At 50.5% G+C, this 26859-nt stretch overlaps 1 protein-coding gene across 2 annotated transcripts; it reads left to right on the top strand.

The window, feature by feature from the left end:
* Nucleotides 1-9584: 9584 nt before the first annotated feature.
* CCM2L (CCM2 like scaffold protein) lies at nt 9585-26645 on the top strand. Of its 2 annotated transcripts, XM_080683814.1 has the most exons (10): nt 9585-9672; nt 10164-10322; nt 12909-12992; nt 13088-13271; nt 14146-14600; nt 18530-18665; nt 20567-20630; nt 22837-22966; nt 23263-23401; nt 24513-26645. In XM_080683814.1, the coding sequence occupies exons 1-10, from the start codon at nt 9643-9645 to the stop codon at nt 24821-24823; spliced, it is 1692 nt and encodes a 563-aa protein (XP_080539940.1). In that variant the 5' UTR covers nt 9585-9642; the 3' UTR covers nt 24824-26645. The 2 variants fall into 2 exon arrangements, with proteins under 2 accessions (XP_080539940.1, XP_080539941.1); XM_080683815.1 differs by lacking the exon at nt 20567-20630 and having other exon boundaries at nt 24513-24648.
* Nucleotides 26646-26859: the final 214 nt, after the last annotated feature.

Genomic DNA, 26859 nt, shown 5'->3' with positions numbered 1-26859 from the left:
AGGAGGCTATGGAAGACGTGGGGTGAGGTGGGAGAGTCTGGTGGACAAGGTGGGTACAGTTCCTGTGGGGTCCAAGGTTTGAAGCTTGGGCCAGAGAGGATTTAAGGGAGGAAGTTGGGGGGTGGGGTAGGGAGTTGAGGGTGGGAGGTAGACAGTGCTAGAGCTGGAGGAGAGGACAAACCCTGAGACATCTGAGGGGTTCAAGCTAGCTAAAACGCCAAGGGTAGCAGATCCAGAGCACTGAGAATGCTCCCCAAGTAAACTCCTCCAGAGACCCCTGTGTCATGGGCTGTGTTATGGTTGAGGTTCTAGACACCTCAAGTGAAATGCGCTTCCTGGAGCCTTTCTTTGTTCTAGATGAGCGTCTAAAACATTCCTTGTAGAAAAGGTTTTGAATGCAACAGATAAAATGTATAGGAAGATATTCTGTCTGGGTTCAATCATAGATGAGGTTCTAGCACATTTAGCAGAGGAACTGTTCTAGAGAGACATTCTTAGTTCTGGATTGAGTTCTAGAACACTTAGCTGATCAACTATCCTAGGGAGTCACTGATCTGGATTCTGTGGTAAGGGTGAGTGCACTGGAGCCCTGCTGCTGTGCTCTGGGGAATTCTAGCTCCTGCCATGGTGGTGGAGGAGGGGCCTGGGGAACCCCGTGTGAGTGGGATATTGTAGGAGTAGATACTCCAGCTCTAGACTTCTGGGGTTCATAGGAGTTCTATGCTCCTGTCCACCTTGGTTCATAGCCATCTTCCTAGGACATGGTCCTCAGGAACCCCTGGTACATTTCAACTACCAGCTGGTTTCCAGCCAGAAAAAATGAGCTCCAGGGACTTGACATAAATCTTGGCTCTCAGCCTCCCTACAGAAGTGGCTCTCTTGGGCAGCAGCTGGAAAACTGCTTTGTTTTGCCCAACCCTTGAGACTTGTGGTCTATTCCCATGTCCCAAATATCCCATGGTGCCCATGAGACCATTCATCCTGGGCCTCTCCTCTCCACCTGGGACAGCCAGTCCTAGGTGGGGAGTGTAGGAGTAGGCAGTCTGTGGGGTGAGGGGACAAAGCTTCTAGGCAGAGCTTGGAACCCCCCACCATGTCCCCACTCCCCCATGCAAACTAAGGTGTGTTCACTGCAAGGACACAGCGGGTGATGTTCAGGCAAGATGCAGGCCTGGGCTGGGCAGGAGGTGGACCATGAGAATCCTAGACTATGCAAATTAGAGGAGCACTTAACCCTCTCTGGTTCAGCCTCCCTGGGGTTACAGATGGGAAACTGAGGCCCAGAGTGGCAGCTAGTCTCACAAGGTCCCAGACTCCTGCTGTTCCATCAGATAGTGATGGGTGATAGTGAGTTTGCTGAGGATGAAGGGAGAGGGCCACACTCGGGGTGCAGGGTGACCCCAAAGGCAGAGAGGACAGGACCACCCACATAAACACACACATATAAGCACACATCAAACCTGTGACACAAGTCACCTCACCCCCTGGCACACCAGCCGAGATGGTGTGTGCATTCCTCCCAACACATGAAGAATGCTCTTCCCTCTTTCTTCTCCGTCCCTAATCCCCGAGAAAGCTTAGGAATCAGGCCTCAAGGTGATAGGTGGTGGGGGAAGCCTGTGGCTGACCCAGCCTCCCTCTGGTTCGTTCACCCATCCTTCTTGATCTGCTCAAACCAATCTTTGGAGACCGAATTTCACGGCCAGTTACACACACGTCGGAGCCCTTTGTGAGGTGGGCGCATTGAGGATGTGGACCCAGATCCTCTTGACTGTTTCTCCAGGGCTGATCGTGCCAGTTTTCACCCCATCTTGTTTCACTTAAACTTTCCCTGGCTTGCAGCTTCCCTAAAAAATAAGTGTTATCAACACATCTTACAGAGGAGGAAACTGAGGCTCAGAGATGTGGCATGCGGTCACCCTTGGCAAGTTATTTTACTCCCCAGTGTCCTAGAATGGCTCATCTGGCATCCATTCTCCAGCATCCTAAAAGGAAAAGTTAAAAAATAACCTCTCTAGGAGCTGGGAGTCCTTACGGCTCCATGAGAGACCCAGAGAAGAGGGAGTATCCTGAGCTGACAGTGCTGAGGCAAGGCTAGAGGCTCTCAGGGAAGCCATGGCCACAGTTTTGGACCTTACTCCATCCCCACCCACTCATCTCAATCCCACAAACCTTCCCTCTGAACCTCTGCCTGCAAGACATCTGACCAGCAGAAATGGCCCTCAGAGAGGGCTGCGGGCACCTCCTCCTGCTTCTCATCCTCAGGAAAAACCTTAGTCCCTTAAGGACACCCCCACCCTCACCCCCAGGAACTCAAGACCCCATCCCTCCAGGCCTGAGGTCCCTCTCCACCAGCCTGTCCTCCACTTTATCTGGTCCTTGCCAGTCCTCTGTTTCAGAGCGTCTCAGTGGAGAAGGGCACCATCCCATTCCAGTTGTTGTTTTGTTTTTGTTTCTGTGACAATCTACCTCAGCCAGTCTCTTCCCCACCAGAATTGGATCCCCTGAGCCCCCGACTCCTGCTCCCCATTTCCTGCCCCCCACCCCAGCCTAGCTGTTCAGTCCTCTCCCAGAAACCCTACAGGGTCCTTACAGTGAGAGCAGGTTCCAGAACTACAGCCCAGTGGAGTCCTCATGATGAGCCATCTGCCCTCCACATCCACTGTACTGGTAAAGGAGAAGTGGAGGCCCAGAGAGGGCTGGGGACTTGCCCAAGATCACACAGGAAGTCAATGGCAGAGTAAGGCTTTTCCTGGAGCTGAGACAAAATTGGGTCTGTCTTTTTTTTTCCCCCAGAGAGGAAGGGAGAGGAGAGATAGATAAAAAATCCATGTTGAGAGAGAATCATTCATCAGCTGCCTTCTGCACGCCCCCTAGTGGGGATTGAGCCCGAAACCCAGCATGTGCCCTTGAAGAGAATCGAACTTGGGACCCTTCAGGCTGCAGGCCGACACTCTATCCACTGACCCAAACCGGCTAGGGCAGGTCTGTCTTAATTTTTCCAGGAATAGAAGAGAACAGGATGCTCTGGGTACCCAATATGCCAGGCCCTGCCCTGCCCTGCCCTCAGTATCTTCATCCCCAAGAGACCAGTGTCCCCATGTCCAGGATAGACTTCTGTCTCCTGGTTTTCTTGAACTGACCCCTCAGGCTACTACTGACTGTGCTCCCCAAACCTCTCCAGGCACCACACACTCCTCATCATACCTCCATGCACTGATGTACCATGTGCCTTTTAATTGCCATCCCAGTCAAATAGCACAGGCCTCCACCCTTCCATGCAAGGGACTCCCAACAACAAAGTCTCTTTTGGTCCCCTCCTCTCATCTGCCTCATCCCCAAAATCTGCCTTTCCCCTAGCCAGCTCCCTGCTAAACTTGTGTCCCACAGGAGTGTGTCACCCATGAGAATTGGAGAAAGCAGAGAGTAGGGAAGGCAAGGCTGGGGAATGTCTGGGTCTCAGGGTGAATTTCAAGGGACAGTGTATCCAAGGAAGATCTTGCCTGGCAGCCCCAAAGTTCTGAAGGTCCCTTATGTGGAGCTCACCTGGGCTTGGAGTGAACAGAAGCCTCAGACAGTGGGGAGAAGGTTTTTGGGAGTAGGGTGCATGGGCTGCAAATTCAAATGCCTTCAGGTAATGAAAATGATAACGTGGTGGTGCTAGACCATAGGGAGTGGTGAGGACTCTGGCAAACAGGAGAGTGCATACCCTGCCTATAGGTACTAAAATTCAAATATTTGAAAAATCCTGTGCTGGCAAAACTAAACACTCATATTTGGGCCATGGGTCACCAGTTTGAAATCTCTGGTTCAAAATGAGAACATTATGGGGAGCCCTACAGCTCCTGGATACCCTCTGGGGAAGTTAAGGACAGAGGCCCTGGCTTCCTCTGAGACTTTTCTAGTCCAACCCTCAACTTTCACCACCTGGCCACCTAAGAGTTGGCCCCACTGATGAGGGGAGGGAGGTCAGGGCATCCCAGGGTCCCTGAGTTAGGAACCACCATCTGCTAAGGGCTAGAGACCCCTCCAGTGCCTGATGAAGTTAGTTTGGGATCTTCTCTAGTTTGGGGGGCCCTGGTTAGGAAGAACCTGCATGGGGTGGGAGGAGAGTCCAGGTTCAGGATGAGGACTGAAAGCCAGAACCCAACTGCCCATCCAGTGCTGGCCCCTGCCACCCTTTGACACCTGTCTCCCTCCCAAGTAAAGCTGGAGATCGGGCCTGCAGGGAGAGGAGCTATCCATTTCCATAATGATGTGCTTTGTGATTTCTCAATGAAAGGGACTGAGTGCCAAGCCATGTGGGCAGCAGTGGGGATGGGGCCTGAGTACCCCCTTCCCAACCAGAGGGGCTTCTGAGACCCCGGGGCTGGCAGGAAAAGGAGTGGTATGTGGCATTCTGTTTGGGGAGGAGCTAGGACATTCCCCAGTTCTTGGATGCTTCAGGTTGAGGCAAGGGGAGGAAGAGCAAGAAATTGTGGAAGTGGGAGAGGAAGGCTCTGTCTAGGATGGCCTGGTTCCTGGAAGCAGAAAACTCCCCAGGCAGAGAGGGGTGGTTCCCTCCTGCCTGGCCACCTCCACCCTTTCCTTCTCACTGCAAGGAGGGGCTGCCTTCTCCCCAGCGATCCTGGCCTTTATTCTATGCACAATCATTGTAAGGGTACCCCCAGGCCAGGCCGAAGGGGTGAGGGCCTAGGGCACCTGCAGTAACCCCAGAGTGGAGGGTAGCTTGAGGCACAAGGGGGTAAGAAAGGCACCAGATGGGACAAGGATATTTCTCTATCTCCCTCTCACCAAATCCCAGAATCCATCTATCCATCTCCATTGAGCTAAACCACCAAACTAGGAGGGGCCTCATACATAAAGCCCCCCAACCCCTTGGTTTCCCAAACCAGTCAGAAATAGCTGGAAAGGACCCAGCGATTCCCAGAGCCCCCTGTTATTATTTTCACCCCTGAGGATCCTAGAGTTTGGGAGATTCTTCTAAAGAAGCCTCAATTCTTGAAGAATAATTGATTTTCTCATATTCAATTAACTCAAGCTGAGCTTCTGATTGCAAATAAATGCTACCAAGACCTCAAGTTAGCTTCTAGGGCCTGGGGCTTGAGGGTTGGGGCATATCTGTGTTGTATCACAGTGTTTACACAATTCTCAAGAGCACTAGTGGGCCTGCATTCCTGCCCCCCACCCCCGCAGGGGTTAGGACCCCAAGGTGAGAATCAGCGTTTTAATACCCAGCATCCTGATTTACTGAACCGATAAGCCCAGAGAGGCAGCCAGCCCAAGGCCACACAGTGAGTTGGTGGCAGGCTGGGTTTTTCAGGGTGCAAGGAGCACTCCCAGCACTGACCCCTCCTCTCCAACCCAGCCCCCCACTCCAGGAACCACTAGCCATGCCTGAGGGGCTGATTTCCCTCCCTCAGCACAATTCCGGGTGATTCTCGCCTCCCAAATTGGCCCCCACCCCTGTCCATTTCTGTCTCCTATTCCTGTCCGACCTCCTGGTATTTACTACATCTGTGCCATCCTCAGTCCTCCACCCCCGCTCACCCCTCTGCGCTTCCCCCGGGAGGGGGAGGGGCCCCAAGCTGGGGCTTCTGTACTGAGACTCTTTTGTACACCACAAACTTTTTGTATATTTTTAATTTTGCTGCGACATGAGATATTAAAAGTCATTTCAGTACGTGCTGTCTGTGTCCTATTGTTTTGGCTGTTCTTGGGTCAGAGGAAGGAGATGGGGGAGGCGGGACGGGGAGGAATGACACCCTCTACCACAAACACAATTGGCTGGGAGGGTTAGGCTGTTACACAAAGCTCCCTTCATTGGACAGATCCTCCATCCGTCAACCAGAATGGAGGGGGTGAGCAAAGGTTTTAGGAAATGGCTCCAAATGCTTCATTTTACAGATAAAGGGAAAAAAGAGATGGGGTGGGGGCCGACTTGCCAGAAGTCAGAGAATGAGTCCATGACAAACTCAGGACGAAGACTGAAGTTTCTAACTTCCCAAAACAAATATTTATTGAGTACCTACTATACGCCAGGCACTCTTTACTCTTTTAGGCGCTCTCTCTCTCTCTCTCTCTCTCTCTCTCTCTCTCTCCCCCCCCCTCTTTCTCTCTCTCTCTCTCAATGAAAAGGGCATATCCTCAGGTGAGGATTACAAAAATAAAAGGAGGGGTTGTGGTCTCCCCTGGCTCTGTTTACCCTTCCACTGGTGAGACTACAGCTGTGTGGAGAGCCGCCTTGAAGCTGAGAGCAACCCCCTAGAGCGGTGGACCAAGCTAGGAAGCCCCTGGGCCCTGCATACCTGGGGCTCCCACACCCGTCCCGGGCCACTTTTATGATAGAAGAGATAAGCTTCCACCAGGTCTAGGCCACTGCTCTTTAGGTCTCTGTTACAGCCAAAATATATTCTGGCTAATCTATCTGGTCCTTAGGTCCCTGAGAGAGGTCTTTTGAAGGACCTCTGGGAAAGGTTTTCCCTCACGATAGAAACACACAAGAAGGGGAAACCCTGGCAGGATCGTGATGGATGTATTACTCCTAAAGCCGCAACAGCCATCTTGCCAGCTGTATGAGTTTTCTAGAGCTGCCAAAGCAAACGACCACACACTGGGGGACTTACACAACAGAAATTCATTTCCTGATAATTCTGGAGGCTAGAAATCCCAGGTTTCTTCGGAGACCTCTCGCCTTGGCTTGCTGATGGCTGCCTTCTCGCATTGTCCTCACACGGTCTTTCCTCTGTGTGTGCACACCCTGGTGTCTGTCTGTGTGTACAAATTTCCTCTTCTTGCAGGAGCACCAGTCAGATTAGGTTAGAGCCCACTCTATGGCCTCATTTGAACTTACCTCCAAAAACAGTTACATTCTGAGGTACTGGGTGTTAGTGCTTCAACATATAAATTTTAGGAGACACAATTCAGCCCATAAGCCCAGCAAAGTAGAAATATAAGGAACTTGCTGCCATTTTTGAGCTGCTCAGTTAATCAGCCCTGAAATCACTTACCATTGAACTTCCTGCCTTAAGAGATTGTCCTTCTTGCCTAAGCTGCCTTCGGTAGAGTAGTCTGTTCTTTGCCGTCAAAAGCATCACAATTCAGGCACTGTGTGTTTGTTCAGGCTGTTCCCTCTGCCCAGAGTGACCTTCCTTCCACATGCCCTTCAAGGTTTGGCTTGGTGAACGGCTCCTGACTCTGCCTTTTCCCAACTAGTCGCTTGCCTTATATCAGAGTTCTTTACCTGTGTGTGTCTCTCTCTAACCAGGTCAGGGTCAGCATATGCACTGAACACCAGCTGCCACATTCCCCCCTCCTGCCCCACGGCAAGCATTGATAATCAATCCCCTTTTCACGCTGGGAGTAGATCTGGTGTTTATAATCCTCTACACACACAGAGCTCCAGGCAGCCCCTGCCAATCAACTGGAGGTGGCTCAAAAGTGGTGAATTCTATTTGCCACAACTGCTAAGTCTTTGAGAGCAAGACTTTGTTTTACTCATCTCCTTTATGATTCACAAGCTAATTTTAATAATAAATGTTACCATTGTGTGATTCTGTTTCCATTTAATCCCTGCAGCTGCCTTCTGAGGCAAGCGCCAGCATTATCCTGCTGTTGACACATGAGGACTCTGAGCTCCCAGAGATGAACTAACTACCTGTTCAAGGTCATAAACATTTGAACCCAGGTCCACCTGTCTCCACCTACTTTCAGTGACATTTTCTAAGCACTAGATCTGTTTATGGCCCTGGGAGGGAGCCGCGGGGCCACCGCAGGGAATACACAGATAGCTTGCTGTTTCTAGTGGCACTCAGAGCACTTCTTGTCCTAGCTGAGATTCCCAGCAGCTCAGTGATGTTTGGAGTTAGTTCAGAAATAACGGAAGTCCTAATTTTACAGAGAAAGGAAAAGCTTTGCAAAAGACAGCCATGGGGGTGCCAGAGCAAGAAATCACCTTTCACTCCCTGCTGCTGCTGCTGGGAGTTCAAGGCTTATTCCAGGGGTTCATGGGAGTTTTGATGTCAGGAGCAGTCAGGGATTGGTGGAGTAGTCTGGCCTCTTCCTGTTGGCAGGCAGGCTAATGGAGATCTTTCTTCCTGCTACTAGGAGATGACTGGCAGGATGTAGGGGAGCAGGAGGGTGTGGCTGTGTGAGCTGGAACTAAGCAGTCTGGGCTGGGTCCCCTCCCTGGAAAAGGGGAGGGAGGTAAAAGGGAAGGCTGGTAGCTGGCAGTCTCCTGTTGCCCTCACACCCAGAGGCAGCGGGAGCTCCGACCCTCGTTCCAACAGGCACTGACCTGGCACACCCATGCTTTCAGAAAATCTTCCAAAACAATCCTGTGCATTGTTTGGCGCCTACACTTCACAATCTCCAACCGCTTCCTCCATCCAGGGCCTGATACCTTTCTTGTCACACCTCTGACTGCAGGGCAGGGCTTTGGGATTATTGTTCCCATTGGAAAGACCAGAAGCTGAGGCCCAGAGAGGTTACAATAAGCAACCTGCCTTGGATCCTACAGCAACTCAGGTGCAGAGCTTGGGTCTCCAGAACCCAAGTGTCATGGCAAGGAGAGGATGGGTCAATCAGAACCTTTCCAACTGTCGTGGGTGCGGCATGCAGAGGGGATAGGCCCTAGAGGTAAGTGACTAGGCTTCAGATCCAGTCCAGGTCCCCCTCTTATTCACTGTGGCTTCCTCGGCCAGCCTCTGCAGCTGAGCCTTTTTTTAAAAAAAAAGTTTATATAATAGGTATAATAATGTAACCCAATGTTGTGAGGAATAAGTGAGATGAAATACATAGTGCTCAGCACAGAACCACAAAGGGGGCCTTTTACAGCCCAGGACACAGAGACAGAGAGATACGTAGTTAGTATTTATCAACCACTTCATGTGCCAGGAACTCTTCTAAATGCATTTAATCCTTACGAGGGCACTATGAAGTCAAACTGTATATGCCCATTTTATGGATGAGGAAATTGAGTCACAGAAGGTTAAAGGATTTGCCCAAGGTCATAACCCTAGTAAGTGGCAAAGGCAGGATTCAACTCAGGCAGCCTGTCTCTGACGCCCATTCAATACTGCCTCCCTTAATAGTGATAATAAGTTTTAACAATCATAACCTGCTTGGACACAGTATTGTACAGCTGATGAAGCACTTTCACACCAACTCTTTCATTTAGTTCTCACCCAGCAGCCCAGAGAGGGAGACAATATTAACTCCCAATTTATAGTGGGGAGGGGGAAACTGAGGCTGTGAAACGGGGAACTGACTTGCCTTGCCAAAGTCACACAGCAAGGTCAGTGGTAGAAGTAGGGGTAGAATTTGGGATTTTCTGACTCCAAATTTAGGGGATCCCTAGCCTCATTCAACTCCCAAGCTCCCTCAACAGCAAGCCTCTGGCTGGAGGCCTTGAAGCTGTCTCCCCAGGTCAGTTGCTCTGGCTGGCTTTCCACTGTTGAGCTGAAGGGTCCCAAGGCTACCTCCCGCCCCCTCCACTCTGCTCACTATCACACAGGAGGGGCAGGAACTCCAGGGCTGGTGGAGTTTCCGACCAGGCAGGAAAAAAGAACAAAGGGAAACTTGGGGGGGAGGGAAGAGAGGGGGGAGCAGTGGCTACGAGGGCAGCAGAAGGGACGCTTCACCATGGAATATGAAGTCAAGAAAGGGAAAAAGGTAGGTGGGAGGCTGGGAGGGATGCAGGGTGAGAAACGTCCCTGGAGCTGGGGAAGTGGGAAGCCTGGGGTGGGAATGAGGGGCAGTGAGGGGCAGAAGCAGGGCCTTCCTTCTCATTTGGAAGGACTTTTCTCCTCACCCTTGAGCAGTCAGACATTTGGGTTCCAAACTCCCCAGCCTGTCCTATCTGTTCTCTGTGGCCTCTGCCGTCCCTGGAATATAGACAGACAGACACCGTCCAGGGAAACCCAGCCAGACAGATTCTTTTGGGAGATACTCCCAACCTCCTTCCCTGGTGTCCTGGGGGAATCCCTCCTGTAGCTTCTCAATCCAAGGACCATTAATAGGCCATTCCCCTGCTCCCTACCTCCCAAGACAGAAGGCCCTCTGCAGAGCAGTTCTGTGCTGTAAGGGTTCCAACCTGGCTTGAGACACCTACCTGCTCTCCTGCTGGGCTCCAATCTACTGCCCTCCCCCACATCTTTACACAGGGCCCCCTCCTAAGGCTGATGTTCCCAAAGGCTGCACGCCGAACAGCCATTCGGAGCAGTGTGAGCCGCCGGCCCCTGCACTCCATGCCCCTTTATCCCCCTGACTACCTCATCGACCCCCAGATTCTGCTGTGTGACTACCTGGAGAAAGAGGTCAAGGTGCGTGTGGAATGAGGAGAAAGGGTGGGCCCATTCTTGGGGTGAGGGGTGTAGGGGAGGAAAAAGCATTCCTCCACCCTCTTGGTTTCCCTGGCTGGTCTGAATATTAAACTGACAAATACAGATTCACAGGAGAAAAGCATCCACGTTTTATTCAAGTTTTGCACGTCCACAGGAGCCCTCACAAGAGAATGAAGACCCCGAGAAGTGACCAGAGCAGGAAGCTTTTATACCTCTTTGACAAAGAAACAATAACTGTGTAAAGACTTGGCAAGGCCGAGGGTTTCTTTCGGGCTAGGGCTAGGAAAGGGTGAAGAAGTGACAAGGTTTGTTTATATAGCCTTCTCGGGCCTAAGTCCCATCTCTGGTGATAAGGATGACTGCCTTCCTCCTGGTACAGAGAGGGCACCTTTCACACAGATTTATCTCCTGCTTTCAGGGAAGGGGAGGTCAGAATGTTTTCTCAAACTCCTTTGGCTTAAGATATTCTTTTTTAAAAATATATTTTTATTGATTTCAGAGAAGAAGGGGAAGGGAGAGAGAGAGAGAGAGAGAGAGAGAGAGAGAGAAACATCAATGATGAGAGATGCCTCCTGCATGCCCCACACTGGGGATCAAGCCCAAACCTGGGCATGTGCCCTGACCAGGAATCAAACTGGGACCTCCAGGTTCAGAGGTCAATGCTCAACCACTGAGCCACGCCAGCAGGACAAGATATTCTTAATAAGGTGCCATATTTGGGGGTATCATGTTCTGGACCCATCAAGAGAGACCTTACCTACCTCTCCCCACACCTACCCCTGAACAGCCCTGTCTCACACAAAGGAGACTCAGAGGAAAGAATCTGGGTGGCCTTGCCCCTGCCTCATACTGTGGACCCTCAGCAAGCAACCGCCACGTGCTCAGTCTCAGTGTTCCCATATCAACATGGGGCTCAGAACCTACCCCCCGGGGAGAGCCAATGGGAAAGGGCTCTGTGTACTAAGAAGACACACCTTCCTGTGAGATTTCACTGTAGAGGCCTTGTTGCTACTCAGTGTCCAGGTTCAAGGAACCCAGTTCAGCAAACCACAGGGGACTGAGACCACTCAAGGGCTTGACTTCTATATCAGGAACACCATGAAGGAGCAGTGAAGAAACCACATTACCTAAGGATGATTGATATGGGGTTAAAGAGTCTCAGATTTAGCAAAAACAGTTAAATTTGAATTTCCGGTAAATAATACTTTAAAAATATACATATATATATATATATATATATATATATATATTGATTTCAGAGAGGAAGGGAGAAGGAGAGAAAGATAGAAACATCAATGATGGGAGAGAATCATTGATTGGCTGCCTCCTGCACATCCACTACTGGGGATCGAGCCCACAACCTGGGCATGTGCCCTTGACTGGATCGAACCTGGGACCCTTTAGTCCGTAGGCTGATGCTTTATTCACTGAGCCAAACTGTCTAGGGTAGTAATACTTTTTTAGCACTAATGTATGTCCCAAATACTGCATGGGACTAAAAAATACTAAAGCAACAACAACAAACATTTGTTGTTTATGTGAAATTCGAAGTTAACTGGAATCTTGTATTTTATCTGGCAATCCCATATGGAAGGAAAAGCTAACAAATAAATCCACGTAAAATTTGGGAACTGAAATAAAAAGAAAATACAGAATAAAAAGAAAAGGTTTGATTAGTTAAATCCACCTAGAAGAATAAAACTAAAAGTAATAAAAGACTTCCTTCTTATATTGATGGAATAACATATCAGTTAACTGATAGCATTAAGTTATAACTAAGAATGAAGAATCAATTTATTGATTTGGGGCATCATTTTTCTCACAAAATGATGTCCGAGTTTGATACAACATTCATTCCTTTCTATTTGATTTCTGCAACGAGATCACAGAGAGGGTGGGTGACTTGCACAGTCAGTTGATCCTGGTGTTTGGGGTGGACAGACCCACTCAGGTCAGTTCTTTCAAGCTATTGCAGTGACTTTTGATTCCATCATAGCTAAATAACTGTGTTCAGGCAATATAAGCTAGCAGTGAGAGTGTGGGCTGTGGTGTGTGGAGTCCAGTTTTGTCCTTGCTAGTGATATAAATTAAACATGTTTTTTACCTTTGCTGTGCCTTAGTTTTCTTGTGCTTAAAGTAAGGATGAGTCCTGGCAGGTGTAGCTCCCAGTTGGTTGAACATTGTCCAGTGCACTGAAAGGTCACCAGTTTGATTCCCGGTCAGGGCACATGCCCAGGACATCAATGTTTCTCTCTCTCTCTCCCCACCCCCCGCCCCACTTCTTCTCTCTCTAAACAAACAACAAAAATAATAAAAACAGATTTAAATAAATAAATGAGGATGCATGTGCACAAAGCTCTCATGACTGTGCTGTGTCTGGCTTCTATGACTAGCCCAATAACAGTTACTATCAGGTTCTTATTATTAATTCAGATATTTCTATCTATCTGCACTGTATCAGTGAGGAGGTCAGGGTCCTCCAAGGCTTCAGAGTGACTTCTTTCTGCCCTTCTCCCACCACTCCCCCCACCCCATCCCTTTTTGCCATCCCTTTTTGCCATCCAGTTCCTGGGCCACCTCACCTGGGTCACCTCCTCACTGAATCCCTCCAGCCGAGATGAGCTTCTGCAGCTGCTGGACACCGCCAGGGTAAGGCTCTGGAGAGGGGAGAGGCAGGGTCTGTCCCCTTCTCCGTCTCCCACCCAAGGCCCCGGGGGACTCAGGAGATCCGACCCACCACACAGCAGCTGAAGGAGCTGCCGCTGAAAACCACGGCGGAGCAGGACAGCATCCTGAGCCTATCGGCCCGCTGCCTGCTGCTCACCTGGCGCGACAATGAGGAGCTCATCCTGCGTATCCCCACACACGAGATCGCCGCCGCCTCCTACCTGCAGGACGACGCACTGCACTTGCTGGTGCTTAAGACAGGTACAGGAGGTGAAGGGGACAGAAAAGTCTCAACTTCTTGTTTTGGGAATGTATGTGACCTGGGGCATGAGCAGGCCTGAGGCTGTATGACGGGGTGATGGCAAAGGCCTGACCACCCCTCCGGCCATGGCCATATGCCATAAGACCGAGCCCAAGGCTGAGGTCAAAGAGTGGGCGGCCTGACCCACCATCCTGAGGTCAAATGGTGAAGGCTGGAGAAGCCAGAATCCTGAGGCCCGGGAAGAGCGTGAAGTTAAAGGGCCTCCGAGGATAGGGCGGAACTTCGGAGAGGGGAGGGGTCTGATCATGGGGAGGAGTCTGATCGAGGGGAGGAGTCTGATCATGGGGAGGAGTTTGATCGAGGGGAGGAGTCTGGTCGAGGGGCCTGGCCAAACGCAGGGGGCGGAGCTCGAAGCTAAGGTAGCCAGTGGGAGATGTCAGACCTTGCAAATTAGGGCGGAGCCTGAGGCCGGGGGCGGGGTTGAAGGGAAGACGGAATCCAAGAAGGGGGCCCTGTCCAGCGACAAGGTCCGAGTTAAGGGTACGGAGGGAAGGGACAGTCTGACCACCCCTAGGGCCTTTGGAAAGGTCTGAGGCTAGGAGCACTGGGATGGGGTGGTGCGGGGCGCATGGGAACGGCCTGCGGAGCCAAAACTAGGGGTGGAGCCTGGGCCGGGGACGGTGCCTGATAGTGAGCACCCGGAGTGAGAGTGGGTCTGGCCTCAGGACTTTTAAGCTAAAGGTGGGGCCTGAAGCCAGGGGCAGGGCCAGGCGCGGCGGGACATCACCCAGGCGCCCTCAGGTCCCCCAGGTGGCCTCCGGAGGGCACTCTTAGCCCAATCTCCTGTGGCTGAAGTCTAACCGCCTCTCCTAGGTCTGGGCGTGGACCCGGTGCCGGCCGGTGTAGATGCCAGCCCTGGCGGGGCCGGGCGCGACCCGGGCCCGCCCGGCGCTGCTCCCGAGAAGCGGCGGGTGGGCACCACAGAGCGGCGCCACACCATCTGCAGCCTGGACTGGCGGATGGCGTGGGGCGGGGGCGCGGGAGCCGAAGCCCGGGCCGGGGGCGGCGGCGGCAGCCTAGAGCGCCAGCGCGCCGGGGCGCGGGCATCCGGCAGCTGGGAGCGGCGACAGACGTTCAGCGGCAGCTGGGAGCGGCGGCACGGTGGTGGCGGCGGCGCCGCCGGCAAGCCGGGTGGCAGTTGGGAGCGGAGGCAGGCGGGCGGCGGCGGCAGCTGGGAGCGGCGCCACCCGGGCTCCAACCCTCTCGACCCGCAGGACCCCAGCCCCGACGCCTACTGCAACCTCGTCATCCTGGCTGTGGCCAACAGGGTGAGCCGTGCCGCTGCGCTCTGCCTCCCGGGCGCGTCGGGGCTGGGCTGGTGCCCCCGCCCCGCCCCCCGGTCCCCCCTATCCTGCCCCATTCACGAGGTTCCTGGGCACCTTCTCCCTCCTTCTGCCCTACCTAGGACTTCAGTTACTACCTGTGAGCCCATGACGCCAAAAGGCTTCTAAACTCCAGCCCGGACCCTTCCAGGACACTTCCCCCTAACTGTCCCAATAGGATGCAACTCATTTAATCCCTCCTCCAACCCTGCTCTTTCTCCAAGATCATCAATGTGCGAACTACCACAGTAACAATCATGAGGACACGAATCCCCAGCATGAATCGAGTGCCAACCCGTGCCAGACACAGAACCAGCATTGACTAATTTCATTCTAACAGTACCCAGTAGAGGGAAATAGTTCAGTCGTATCCATTCCATAGAGAAGGAAACGGTGACCCAGAGACTAAGTAACTTGTGCAAGGTCACGCAGGAATCAGGTGGCGATTTCAACATTGGAACCCAGGAAGCTCAGGGCCTGTTCTCACCATCTATGTCGTCACCCAAAGCCTTTCTGCCATTCTTTCCTTGCCTACCCTCCCTCCACCCATTCTCCACAATCACCCTTGCTTTTATTCATTTGACCATATTTATTGAGTGCCAGCTTGTGCTAGGTATTGGGCTAGGTGCTGTGGGTACAGAGATAAAGGAGACATACCTGGTGTCCTCCCTTAGGGAGCTCACAGTCTAACAGACACCGTCAAGCCCTGTGGCTTCTAAGCTTTTCCTCTGACCCAGGGTCCCATGGTGAACAAAACAGACATGTTGCCTGTCCTAAAGGAGAGATGGATAATAATCAGAAAACTTGGACTCTGGAGCTGATGCGCTCTTCCTTGAAACACTTTCTCACTTGGCTTCCAGCTCTCCCCATTCTCCTGGTTCCCTCCCACCACCCCCCCCCCCCCCCCATGTCCCTGGCTGCTCCTTCTCTAGAGCTGCTTCCACCTCTTCTCTTCAGCTTCTTAAGGCTGGAGTGCTCCAGGCTTAGTCCTTGATCCTCTTCTCTCTTATACCCATTTCCAGATGGTCTCTTCCAGCCTTGGGGCGTTTAAAACCCTGAGAACTCCCCCAAAGTTTCTCTCTCATCATCAAATCTCCAGACACATTTTTCCACTCTGCCCCTTCATTCCAAGGTCTAATGACATAAAAGCTGAGCTCCCAGTCTTCTCCCCCAAACCTGCTCCTGCCTTGGTCTCCCTGTCTTGATTGATGGCAGCTCTGTCCTTCTGTTGCTTTTACCAAAACCTTGCAGTGATCCTTGGCTCCCCATTCTCTTTCACACAATCCATATCCACTCTCTCAACAAATCCTCTTGCCCTATTTTAAAAATATAACCAAAACCCTTCCATTTCCCCACTCTCCACAGTCCCCACCCAGGTTCATCCATCTATAATCTGAATCATGCAGTCACCCCTCACTGGTTTGGCCCTTGCTTACAATCTCTTCCCCCTCAGATCAGAGCAGTCCTGTTAGCAATTAAGTCACATTATGTCACTGCTCAAAATCTTTCAGTGACTCCCCATTTCACTCAGAATAAAAGCTAATGTCCCTACAATTGCATATAAGGCCATCTACCTTATATTAGTAGCTCCAGCCATCATCCCCATTACCTCTCTGGCCTCATCTTTTTCTACTCTCCCGCTTCATCACTCCACTCTATACAGACTGGTCTCCTTGTGGAGTGCAAGAGCCCTGTGGGTCCTGGGTGGTTCACTGTGGTATTTGCAGCTCCTAGGACAGTGTTTGGCACATAATGGTTACTCAATAAATGTTGAATGACTGGATCAATTAAGTCATATTATATTATTATACCTTGTGATAGGGACCAACAAGAAAATAAGCAGGTTGCAGTGATAATTAGGGAGGAAATCTATTTTCCTAATCCATAGGAAAAATGAGTTTGTGCCCTATTTATCCCAGTGGACTGTGAGGACTTTAACGTACAGACCTCATCTCATTCACCTCTGAGACCCCAGAGCCTGGCCCAGTACTTGCCACACAGAGGACTAAATGAGAATTTATGGACCAAACAAATAAATGAAAAGTTGTTTTCTAGGAGTTTCTTAGCCTCTGGCCTCCTATCTGAAACATTGTGGTCCCAAGGAGGGTACAGGAATTAGAGTAAAAACACCTGGTGTGGCTCAGTGGCTGAGTGTAGACTCATAAACCAGGAAGTTACAGTTCGATTCCTGGTCAGAGCACATGCACAGGTTGCCGGCTTAACCCCCAGTGGGGGATGGTACAGGGGGCAGCCAATCAATGACTCTCATCATTAATGTTTCTATCTCCCTCTCCCTCTCTCTGGAATCAATAAAAACATTTTTTTTTTTTTAAATCTGCGTGCTAATGTTAACCAATGCCATGAGCCTGCTGTGTGAGCCTGGGCGAGCCATTTAATCACTCTAAGCCTTAGTGTCTTTAACTATAAAATAAGGATCCTCTCTTCCCTGTCCATTTCGTAGGGTTATTGTAGGGCTCAATCTGGTTTAATAGTTAGTACATTCCCCATCCCAAAACGCCTATCCTGGGTCACATTTTTACACCTGAGCTTTTTTTTTTTAGAGATACAAAATAGGAAATGCCTTCCTGGAGTTAATCTCTTCATCATTTATAGTCTTTCTGTGTCTCTTGCTTGAAGGCATAACGAGGTCAATTAAAGAAGCAAATTCTGTGCTAGCCGGTTTGGCTCAGTGGATAGAGGGTTGGCCTGTGGACTGAAGGATCCTGGGTTTGATTATGGTCAAAGGCACATGCCAGGGTTGCAGGGCTCAATCTCCAGTAGGGAGCATGCAAGAGGCAGCCAATCAAAGACTCCCTCTCATCATTGATGTTTTTATCTCTCCCTGTCCCTTCCTCTCTGAAATCAATAAAAATATTTTTTTTTAAAAAGAAGCAAATTCTTCTGTATATTTGTAATCTCCAAAAAATTTCACACAAGGACTTAAGTTACCTCCTTCTACCAGAGACTGAACTTTATGTATTCATCCTGATTCCATTTTTGCCCTGGGTGCCAGGAAGCTCATATCTAAATATGGCATCTGGTAGTGTAGTAACTATGTTGAACCTAAAATTTTTTTAAATATATTTTATTGCTTTTTTACAGAGAGGAAGGGAGAGGGATAGAGAGTTAGAAACATCAATGAGAGAGAAACATCAATCAGCTGCCTCCTGCACACCTCCTACTGGGGATGTGCCTGCAACCAAGTTACATGCCCTTGACCGGAATCGAACCCGGGAACTTTCAGTCCGCAAGCTGACGCTCTATCCACTGAGCCAAACCGGTTAGGGCTGAACCTAAAATTTTTATGCACTTAATTCTTCCTCCTCCTACTAGGTATTGGGAGACCTGGCTCCAGTCCTGGCTAATCACTTTACCTCTCTGGGTTTCAGCTTCCTACCTGTAAACTAAAACAAATTGGGGCTTGTTTTATTTTATTTATTTTTTTAAAATATTTTTATTGATTTCAGAAAGGGAGAGGGAGAGAGAGATAGAAACATCAATGATGGGAGAGAATCATTGACTGCTGCCTCCTGCATGCCCCACACTGGGGATTGAGCCCATAACTTGGGTATGTGCCCTTGAATGGAATCGAATCTGGGACCCTTCAGTCCACAGGCCGATACTCTATCCACTGAGCCACACTGACTAGGGCGAGGGTCTTCTTTTAGATAAGCTTCAGGAGGGCCCATGACTTCCCCAGAAATTGGGTTGCATGTGTGCATTTTTCAGGGCAGAAGGGTTAGAATCATCGCTGGATTCTATAAAGACCCAAAGAATAGCCATTTTGGTGGGAAATACCCTCAAAGCACTTTTATTAAAAGGTATGTGTGTCTCTGTGAGCCTCCTCACACTGTGCCTCCTCCTCCCTGGGCCAGGATGCTGCCGAGGAGTCCTGCGCCCTCATCTGTCAGGTCTTCCAGATCATCTATGGGGACCAGAGCATCGAGTGCGTGGACCGGGCTGGCTACCACTACACATCCACGCCCGAAAGGCCGTGGCTCTGCAGCCGCAGTGAGTAGTCGAACTCCTGGCCTCCTCCCCTATGAAACATCCGAAAGGCCAGGGGAGGGATGATGCCCCAAGACTTAGGGCCAGTGAAAGCTTTTAGGGGTTCTGTCTCTCCTGCAATTACAGTGTACCCCCAATATGGGGTTTTTAAAAAATGTCCATTTTCATGATGACCTCAAACCTAGCTGCTTCATAGATGTTCTGGTTGTCAGATTCAGAACAGCTGAACTTCTCTCTCCCTTTAGTTTTTGGTGTTCCTTCTTTTGCAGAAACTTAAGATAGTGCATTGTCTGTTTGTGAAGCTGGCAGCCCCACTAGGACAGTAGGTCAAAGCCAAAATTTCAAGACTGGTCCTTGAATACAATCAAGGGCTGGAATGAGAATGAGACCCATAGAATATTTACTGAGCACCAACCATGTGCCAAGCAACCTTGTCTGTCCTGTTTGGCACTGTATCCTGTGTGCCTCGCACAGGACCAGGGACATCACAGATGCTCAATTTTATTTTTATTTTTATTTTTAAAATATATTTTATTGATTTCTTACAGAGAGGAAGGGAGAGGGATAGAGAGTTAGAAACATCGATGAGAGAGAAACATCGACCAGCTGCCTCCTGCACACCCCCTACTGGGGATATGCCCGCAAACAAGGTACATGCCCTTGACCGGAATCGAACCTGGGACCTCTCAGTCCTCAGGCCGACGCTCTATCCACTGAGCCAAACCAGTCAGGGCTCAATTTTATTTTTTGAATGAATGAAAGAACTCTGTGAGGCCTTATGATTCCAATTTTACAGATGAGGACATTAAGGTTCAGAGTAGTCAATAAAATAGTCAAGTATACACAGCTACTAAGTATCAAAGTTAGGATTCAAACCCAGGTATGTCTGATTCTAAAGCTTCTAACTGCACCAGCTTCACTCCCCATGCTGCCTTCAAGGCCACTCAGTGAATTTCCTCAGGCACAGCTCCCTCCGCGTGGTCCCTGTTTGCATAGTTCCAGCAACAGGGAAATGGCTCTTTACTTCCGGAAGCACTCCCATCTGTAGAAACTGGCTTGAGGAAGCTGGGATAATTCATTAACGGTCACAGGAATGATAGACAAATAAATGAGGTAATTTAATAAATATTTCAAGAAATTCATTCAACAAATATTTATTGAGCACCTACTATGTGCTGGGCTCTGCTAATTGCCAGGATATATTGCTGAGCAAAACCAGATGTGGCCCTGCTCTTATGAGGCTTGCATTGCTGAGGTAATGTGACAGTAAGTAGTTAAATAGCCACAGAAATACAGTGTAACCACATGCTGTGCTGTGAGAACATATAATGAGGAACCAGCCTGGCCTGGGGAGTCAGGGGAGTCCTGAGGAAGTGGCATTGAGTGAGCCAAGATCTGAAGGTGAGGCTAGTACCTGGCTTCGATGCCATAACAGGGCTAAGCACAGAGCAAATTCTCTGTGAACAGTGCTTCTTTACTCTCAAGACTGAGTTCCTTCCCTCTCAAAGTTCTTTTTTGTGCCACCTCAAACACATCCAGTTTACAAAATACTCTCTCACCTGTTCCCATCTCTGCTATACCCAAGACCCTCTGAGGTAGACAGGAACATGATGTCCCCATGTTGGGGAAGTTGAGGGCCAGGAGACAGGAGGTGAGTTGCTCAAGATCATCTGTGTGTCAGGGGGTGAGGTGTGTGTGGGGGGGAGTAGGGGCAGGAATCATGGTTAGAAGCTTCCAGTAGCTGCCATTTCCGAGTAAAAGCTAACGTCCTTACAATTGCTTGCAAGGCCATCTGTTCCAGCCACCATCCCAACCCCAGGGAGGGACTGAGGTTGAGACCTCAAAGCCAGGGATGCTGGTCCCTGCTTTGCTTCTTCTGACAGCCCCTCTGTCTGTGGTCCCAGGTGACAGCTGCCGAACCGACGGGACTTACGCCTATGATGCCGACTTCAGCTGCTGCAGCTCTTTGTGGGTACCAACCTTGCTAGGGACCCCACTCTCACCCCCCCCACACACATACCTGTTCATAAACAGGGTTGTGCTTCTAGGCATTCTTGAATCCCCTGTGGGTAAGAAAGGTGGGAGAAAGTGACCCCACTTTGATTTGTGCTGAGACACTGGGCATTGAGGGTGGGAGGTAAACTGAACTCTGATGAGCTCAGAGGATTCATACCCCTGAGAGACCTAGGGTGCAACCAGAGCCCAGAAGTGGGCCCATGTAGGCCTGTGGTTCTCTCCTAGTCATCCAGACTGAGTGGCCTGCAAGGTCCAAAATCACAGCTGACGCCAAAAAGTCGTTTTGGTTTATTTTAGTTGAGGCTCCATGTAATAGAAAACCCTAAAGAAAAGGAATAGCTTAAACAAGATGGAGCGTTCCCCCCGTCTTTTACATAAAATATTAGACCAGCATTTCATGCATGGTCTCATGGTTGTTAGGGGCCCGGGCTTCTCTTTTCCTTCCTCCGCAGCACTTACTTCCATCTTGAAGGCCACCTCATGTCCCAAGAAGATGCGCCAGCCATCGGGGCAGCATGCCAGGGGCCTCTTTAAAGAGCTTTGCTGGAATTCCCGCTAGCAATGGTTGCTTACATCTCATTGGCCAGACTTGGTCACATGGCTACAAGTAGGAAGGCTGGAAAATGTAGGATTAAAAAAAAAAAAAATCTCACCACCATGCTATATTGCTTCTCTGTAGGTAATAGAAAATGTAAAGAGGCAGGTTGACTTTTTATTAAGCAATATTTATTGAGCACCTACCACGTGCCAGGCACTTGTGCTGTGTGCTAGGGATACAGTGGGGAACAAGACAAGGACAAGACCCATGCTTAACACATAGTAGGTACACAGCAAATGAAGAAGCACAAGTTCCCTGCTTACAGTCTAGCACAGGTGACAATGAAGTCATTATTTAATAGGAATGAGCATTAATGATAATAAGCACTAAAGAGAAGCTCAGAGTGCCGAGAGAGGCTGTGCGATCAGGAGGGCCTCTCAGAGGTGATGGCACTTGAACTGAGACCTGGAGAAGGAGCATTCTGGGAGAGGGCACAGCAAGTGCAAGGATTCTGAAGCAGGATAAAGCTGGGTGTGTCTGAGGATCAGCCAGGAGGCCACAGTGACTGTGGCAGTGACTATGGTCAGAGAGAATGCTTGGTGAGATCTGGGAAGTCCTTGCATGTCACGAGTAGACTTTGTGACCTCATTAAACAGAGGGTCTAACCCAGTCTGAGGGGATCAGGGAAAATTTTCCTGAGAAGATGACATTTAAAATCTAGGTACTCTCCCTCCCTGGAGCAGGCCCATGCATCTCCTAAACTCTGAGGGACCCCAGGAGGCTTGCAACCAGGGAGCAATGGGCAGGGGCAGCTTGTCCCAGGTTAACCCCCTGAGCCTGTCTCCGAGGCCTCTTTTCTCTGACTCCAGTGAGCTGACAGCAGCCCCACCTTGGCTCACTTCTTTCTCATAAAATTTCTAGAGAGCCAAAGCAGCCCACCTAGTCTCTCTCCTGTTTCTTCTACCCTAGGCCCTTTCTTGTGTCACTGCCCCCAGCTTTAATAAATGTACTCTCAAAATAAAAATTAAAAACATAAAATAAAATCCAATGATGAATAAGAATTAGCTGAGCAGCCCTAACCGGTTTGGCTCAGTGGATAGAGTATCGGCCTGTGGACTCAAGGGTCCCAGGTTCGATTCCGGTCAAGAGCATGTACTTTGGTTGTGGGCACATACCCAGTGGGGAGTGTGCAGGAGGCAGCTGATTGATGTTGCTCTCTCATCGATGTTTCTAACTCTCTATCCCTCTCCCTTCCTCTTTGTAAAAAATCAATAAAATATATATATTTTAAAAAGAATTAGTTAAGCAAAAAATAGGGGGAGAGAGACATTCCAGGATGATGGAACAGAATGTGCAAAGGCCCAGAGGTGAAGAGCCACTTGGAGTATTAGAGGAAAAGAAGGCAGGGTGGCCTGAGCACAAACAGCAAGAGTGAGAAGGGGCTTGAGAGGCAGCCAGATAATGTGGGGCCAGATAGTGTAAGGCCTTGACGGAGAAAATGGGACCTAGGATGAGGCCTCAGCCCAGAGCACTGGTAGCTATGCCCTCCCACATTCCACCCACGGCAGGGGAGGAGCTGGAGAGAGATGAGTGAGGACCCCTTTCTGCTTGTCCCTGCAGCAATGGCTCCCAGGACACATTTGAAGCGTGTTACAGCGGCACATCCACCCCCTCTTTCCATGACTCCCACTGCAGCGGCAGCGACCACAGTGCCTTGGGCCTGGAGCAATTGCAGGATTACATGGTCACGGTGAGCTGGGGCACCAGTGCAAACAGCACAAGCGAAGATCTAGAAATTGGAGAAAACATAGGTTATTTCAGGAATCATAAGTAATCTTGGACATGACTGAAGCATAAGACCCAGAGTGGGACATGAAGTTAGGAGAGTATACTGAGGCCAGCTTGTTGAAAGGCCTAAACTAATGTCAGCGAGCATTTTCAGAGGAGGGCTGGGCCAAGTATGCCCTTAGAGAGGGCTCTGGGCCTCTCAGGCAGGGGTTGGATCAGGGTGCTTCCTGGGATTGATCTCGAATGGTGTCCCCACAGTTGCGGAGTAAGCTGGGCCCCCTCGAGATCCAGCAGTTTGCGCTGCTGCTGCGAGAGTACAGGCTGGGGCTGCCCATCCAGGACTATTGTTCAGGCTTGTTGAAGCTCTATGGAGACCGCCGGAAGTTCTTCCTCCTCGGTGAGCCCCCTCCCCCACCCCCAAAGGTCAGCCAAGGCCCCTGCACGGTCATGACATTCCAGGTCAGTCTCCAGGCTGGGAGTGTTTGTTCCTTATCTCTCAGCCTCTGATAAGGCCAAGATGATGAGATCTGTAAAGCTTGTGAGAAGACCAGGGTCAGAGAGGAAAAGGGACTTGCCTGCAGTCACAAAGTCAATAAGAACAAACCACTGGTATAACCATCCCATCTTCACGGCAAACCTGGGAGAGGACCGATTCTTCCCATGTGACCCCATGAGGAAGCTAAGGCTCAGAGAGGCCAAGGAGCTTGTTCAAGGTCACACAGCTAGTGAGGAGGGCTAGTAAAACAACAGTGGGAATGATAGTATTATTAAGTTAACATGTATTTGGCCATTACCATGTGCCAAGCATCACCTCATTGAATGGCCTCAGTTCTGGGAAGTAGGAGCTATTATTTACCCCCGATTTTGCGGATGAGCAAACTGAGGCTCAGAGAAGCAAAGTACAGAAGTCACATAGTTAGTAGTGACTGAGGTGAAATGAGTTCACTTTCATGGGGCACTCAGTGTGTGCTAAGTACCTTATTTAATCCTAACATACCTACCAGGAGGAGATGTGTACTTATCTCAATTTTACCCCAGGGAGGGGGGGGGAGTAAAGCTCAGAAGAGTTTTGTGTGTTTTTTTTTTAATTTATTGATTTTAAACAGGGAGAGAGGGGAAGAGAGAGAAAGAGGGAGAAACAGCGACTTCATGAATTCATTGGTTGACTCCTGCATAAGCCTTGATCAGGGATGCAACCTGCAACCCTGGCCTATCGGAAACTCTCCAACCACCTGAGCCACCAGCCAGGGCCCAGAGTAGTTATTTAATGAGGGTCACACAACTCTATAATGGGGATGTGACAATAATAAGCTAACATGTAATGAGCATGTGCCATGAACCACGAGATCTGTCATTATTCTCTGGCTCAGAGTCAAGGAACTTGTGCAAGGCAGCACAGCCCGTGAGTGGTGGGCGGGGATCTGAACCCTGATTTCCAACGGAGGTGATCCCTCTGTGGGAGGGGAAGGGACTGAACCCCCAGGAGTCACCTGCCCCTTGGCCGGCAGGGATGCGGCCCTTCATCCAGGACCAGGACATTGGCTACTTCGAGGGCTTCCTGGAGGGCGTGGGCATCCGCGAGGGCGGCATCCTCACCGACAGCTTCGGCCGCATCAAGCGCAGCATGAGCTCCACGTCGGCGTCCGCTGTGCGCAGCTACGATGGCGCGGCCCAGCGGCCCGAGGAGCAGACCTTCCACCGGCTGCTGGCGGACATCACGCACGACATTGAGGCGCTGGCCCCCGACGACGAGGACAGCACAGACGAGGAGGCGGGCTCCCCGGGCGGCAATGAGGCATCCGAAGACAACTACCTGTAGCCGGTGGCTGCCGCCCAGGCGGAAGGCGGGAGCGCGTGGCCCTGCAACCTGGCCTTTGACTCTCACTCTGGTCTGGGGAGGCGCCCATCCTCGGGGCCCCTCCTCACCACCCCACCCCCACCCCACCCCCACCCCCACCCCAATCCGGCCTCCATTTCCCGTCTCAGATCCTGCCCTTAGGGCTCCGGTTCCTAAAGTCCGAGGCAGTCGCTTGGGGCTCAGCTAGCCACTCTGCCCGCCCGCCCGCCCGCCCGGCATGGGCAGCGTCCCCCTGCCGACCCCCCGCCCCCCACATCCGCAGCAAGACACCCCCTCCTCCCTGGACTGCGCTGCTTTCTGAAGGCCACGCGAGGGGTGATGAGTGGGCTCCACCTTCTGGCCGACTGAGAAAAGAATTCCCACAGCCCAGAGACTTCAGTTCCTCCTCCTCTACAGTTGGAGAAACCGAGGTTTAAAAGAGGGAAAGGGACTTGAGGGAATCTCCTGATTCTCCTGCGATGTTATCTCAAACCGACCAGGCTAAATCTGTAGAGGGTATTTTTAAGGCTCTAAATAGCAGGGACTCCCTCCCCGCTCCCCACCTCCCCACCACCACTGAATCAGATCATCAGTGTGGAGTAGAGTTTTTTCTCTACTGAGAGTTGACTCGGAGGAGGGTGATCTGGATCCAAGTCCTAAGGCTCCAAACAAATTGTTTATTCAGATCTTTGATTTGGAGCCAGACAGACCTAGGGCTGCCCTCTCCAACCTGCCTTTGGATTTCTTTGGCTACCCAAGACCCCTGAGAGGGGGTCTGGTTAGTGTCCTAGCCCCTATGCCCCCATCTCCTCGCCTGTCAGATAACACGGCCCCCCTGCCTCAGGGGGAGGTCACAGAGATTAACCAAGGTCAAGATCTTAGTGTTGGTTCTGCCACACGACAGGCACTCAATAAACGCTGTTCCCTTCTGCATCTAACACATTCTAACTCAGTTTACCTGTCTTTATCCCGAGTGCACTGGGATGGGAACTGAGGTGGGAGTGAGATCTAGGAAGACCCTGAGGGAGCACAGTTTGGGAAGAGGAAATAGGACTTGCCCCTCACAGCTCCATTGCAGCCTGGCTTCATGCTCGAGCCAGAAAAGAAAAGTACCCGCGACTCCACAGAGCCATCCCAGGGGCCTTGGGCAGCCAACGGAATCTAAAGGCAGGGATGGAGAGGGCAGCATAAGTGCAGCGTGTGGTCCAGCCCAAGTACGGGCTTGGAGGCTAAAAGAAATGAGCCCTGAAAGGAAACCAGAGATTTGCCTAGAAGAACTAGGCGAGTTTATTTATAATAACATTACAGAGCCCTCCCTGGCAAGACATATGGTTCTTACTAGGAGGTAGGTGTTATCACCCATTTTTAAAATTGATTGAGAGAGAGAAACATTGATTTTTGTTGTTCCACTTACGTATGCATTCATTGGTTGATTCTTGTATGTGCCCTGAGTGGGGATCGAACCCACAACCTTAGCATATCGGATGATGCTCTAACCAACTGAGGTACCCAGCCAGGGCTACTGTCACCCATTTTAAAATGATAACATTATTGTTAGGGCTTCAGGTCCAGAGAGTTCCATGATTCATACTCAGTTTGTGGCAAGTGACCATCTCAGCATAATTGGTCTGTGCAAGACACTTCTGCTATTTCACTGTTTTATTTTCCCCTTATATCTACACATTCCCCACACTCCTCCTCCCCATCATGGGCACCCACTCCTATGTGTTGATATATGTCCCTGGACATAAAATATACAATGCTTTGTGTGTGTGTTTACACTACATAAATAGTATTGGGTAAGGATCTCATTTTGTTGCTTCTTTTTCACTTCATAACATGTTTTTAAGATCTACCCATCTAGCTTGTTGCAAAATATTCCAAGCTGAGCACCCACTGTTTTATGTATCCATTCCCCCAGTGATGGACACTCAGGTCGTTTCCAACTCCCTCTTACCACAAACAGCACTGAGATTAACATCTCTGTGTATGTCTCTTATGGAGCTACATGAAAATTT

The sequence above is a fragment of the Plecotus auritus genome (assembly GCF_963455305.1).
Source record: "Plecotus auritus genome assembly, chromosome: 8".
Classification (NCBI taxonomy): domain Eukaryota; kingdom Metazoa; phylum Chordata; class Mammalia; order Chiroptera; family Vespertilionidae; genus Plecotus; species Plecotus auritus.
Note: the sequence above shows the minus strand (reverse complement) of the source record. Positions and strands in the feature narration are given on the sequence as shown.

Coding starts and splice junctions, on each gene's coding strand:
- CCM2L (XM_080683814.1), top strand. CDS start 9,643: ATGGAATATGAAGTCAAGAAAGGGAAAAAG. Junction 13,272..14,145: donor CTTGCTGGTGCTTAAGACAG/GTACAGGAGGTG, acceptor CGCCTCTCCTAG/GTCTGGGCGTGGACCCGGTG. Junction 14,601..18,529: donor TCCTGGCTGTGGCCAACAGG/GTGAGCCGTGCC, acceptor TCCCTGGGCCAG/GATGCTGCCGAGGAGTCCTG.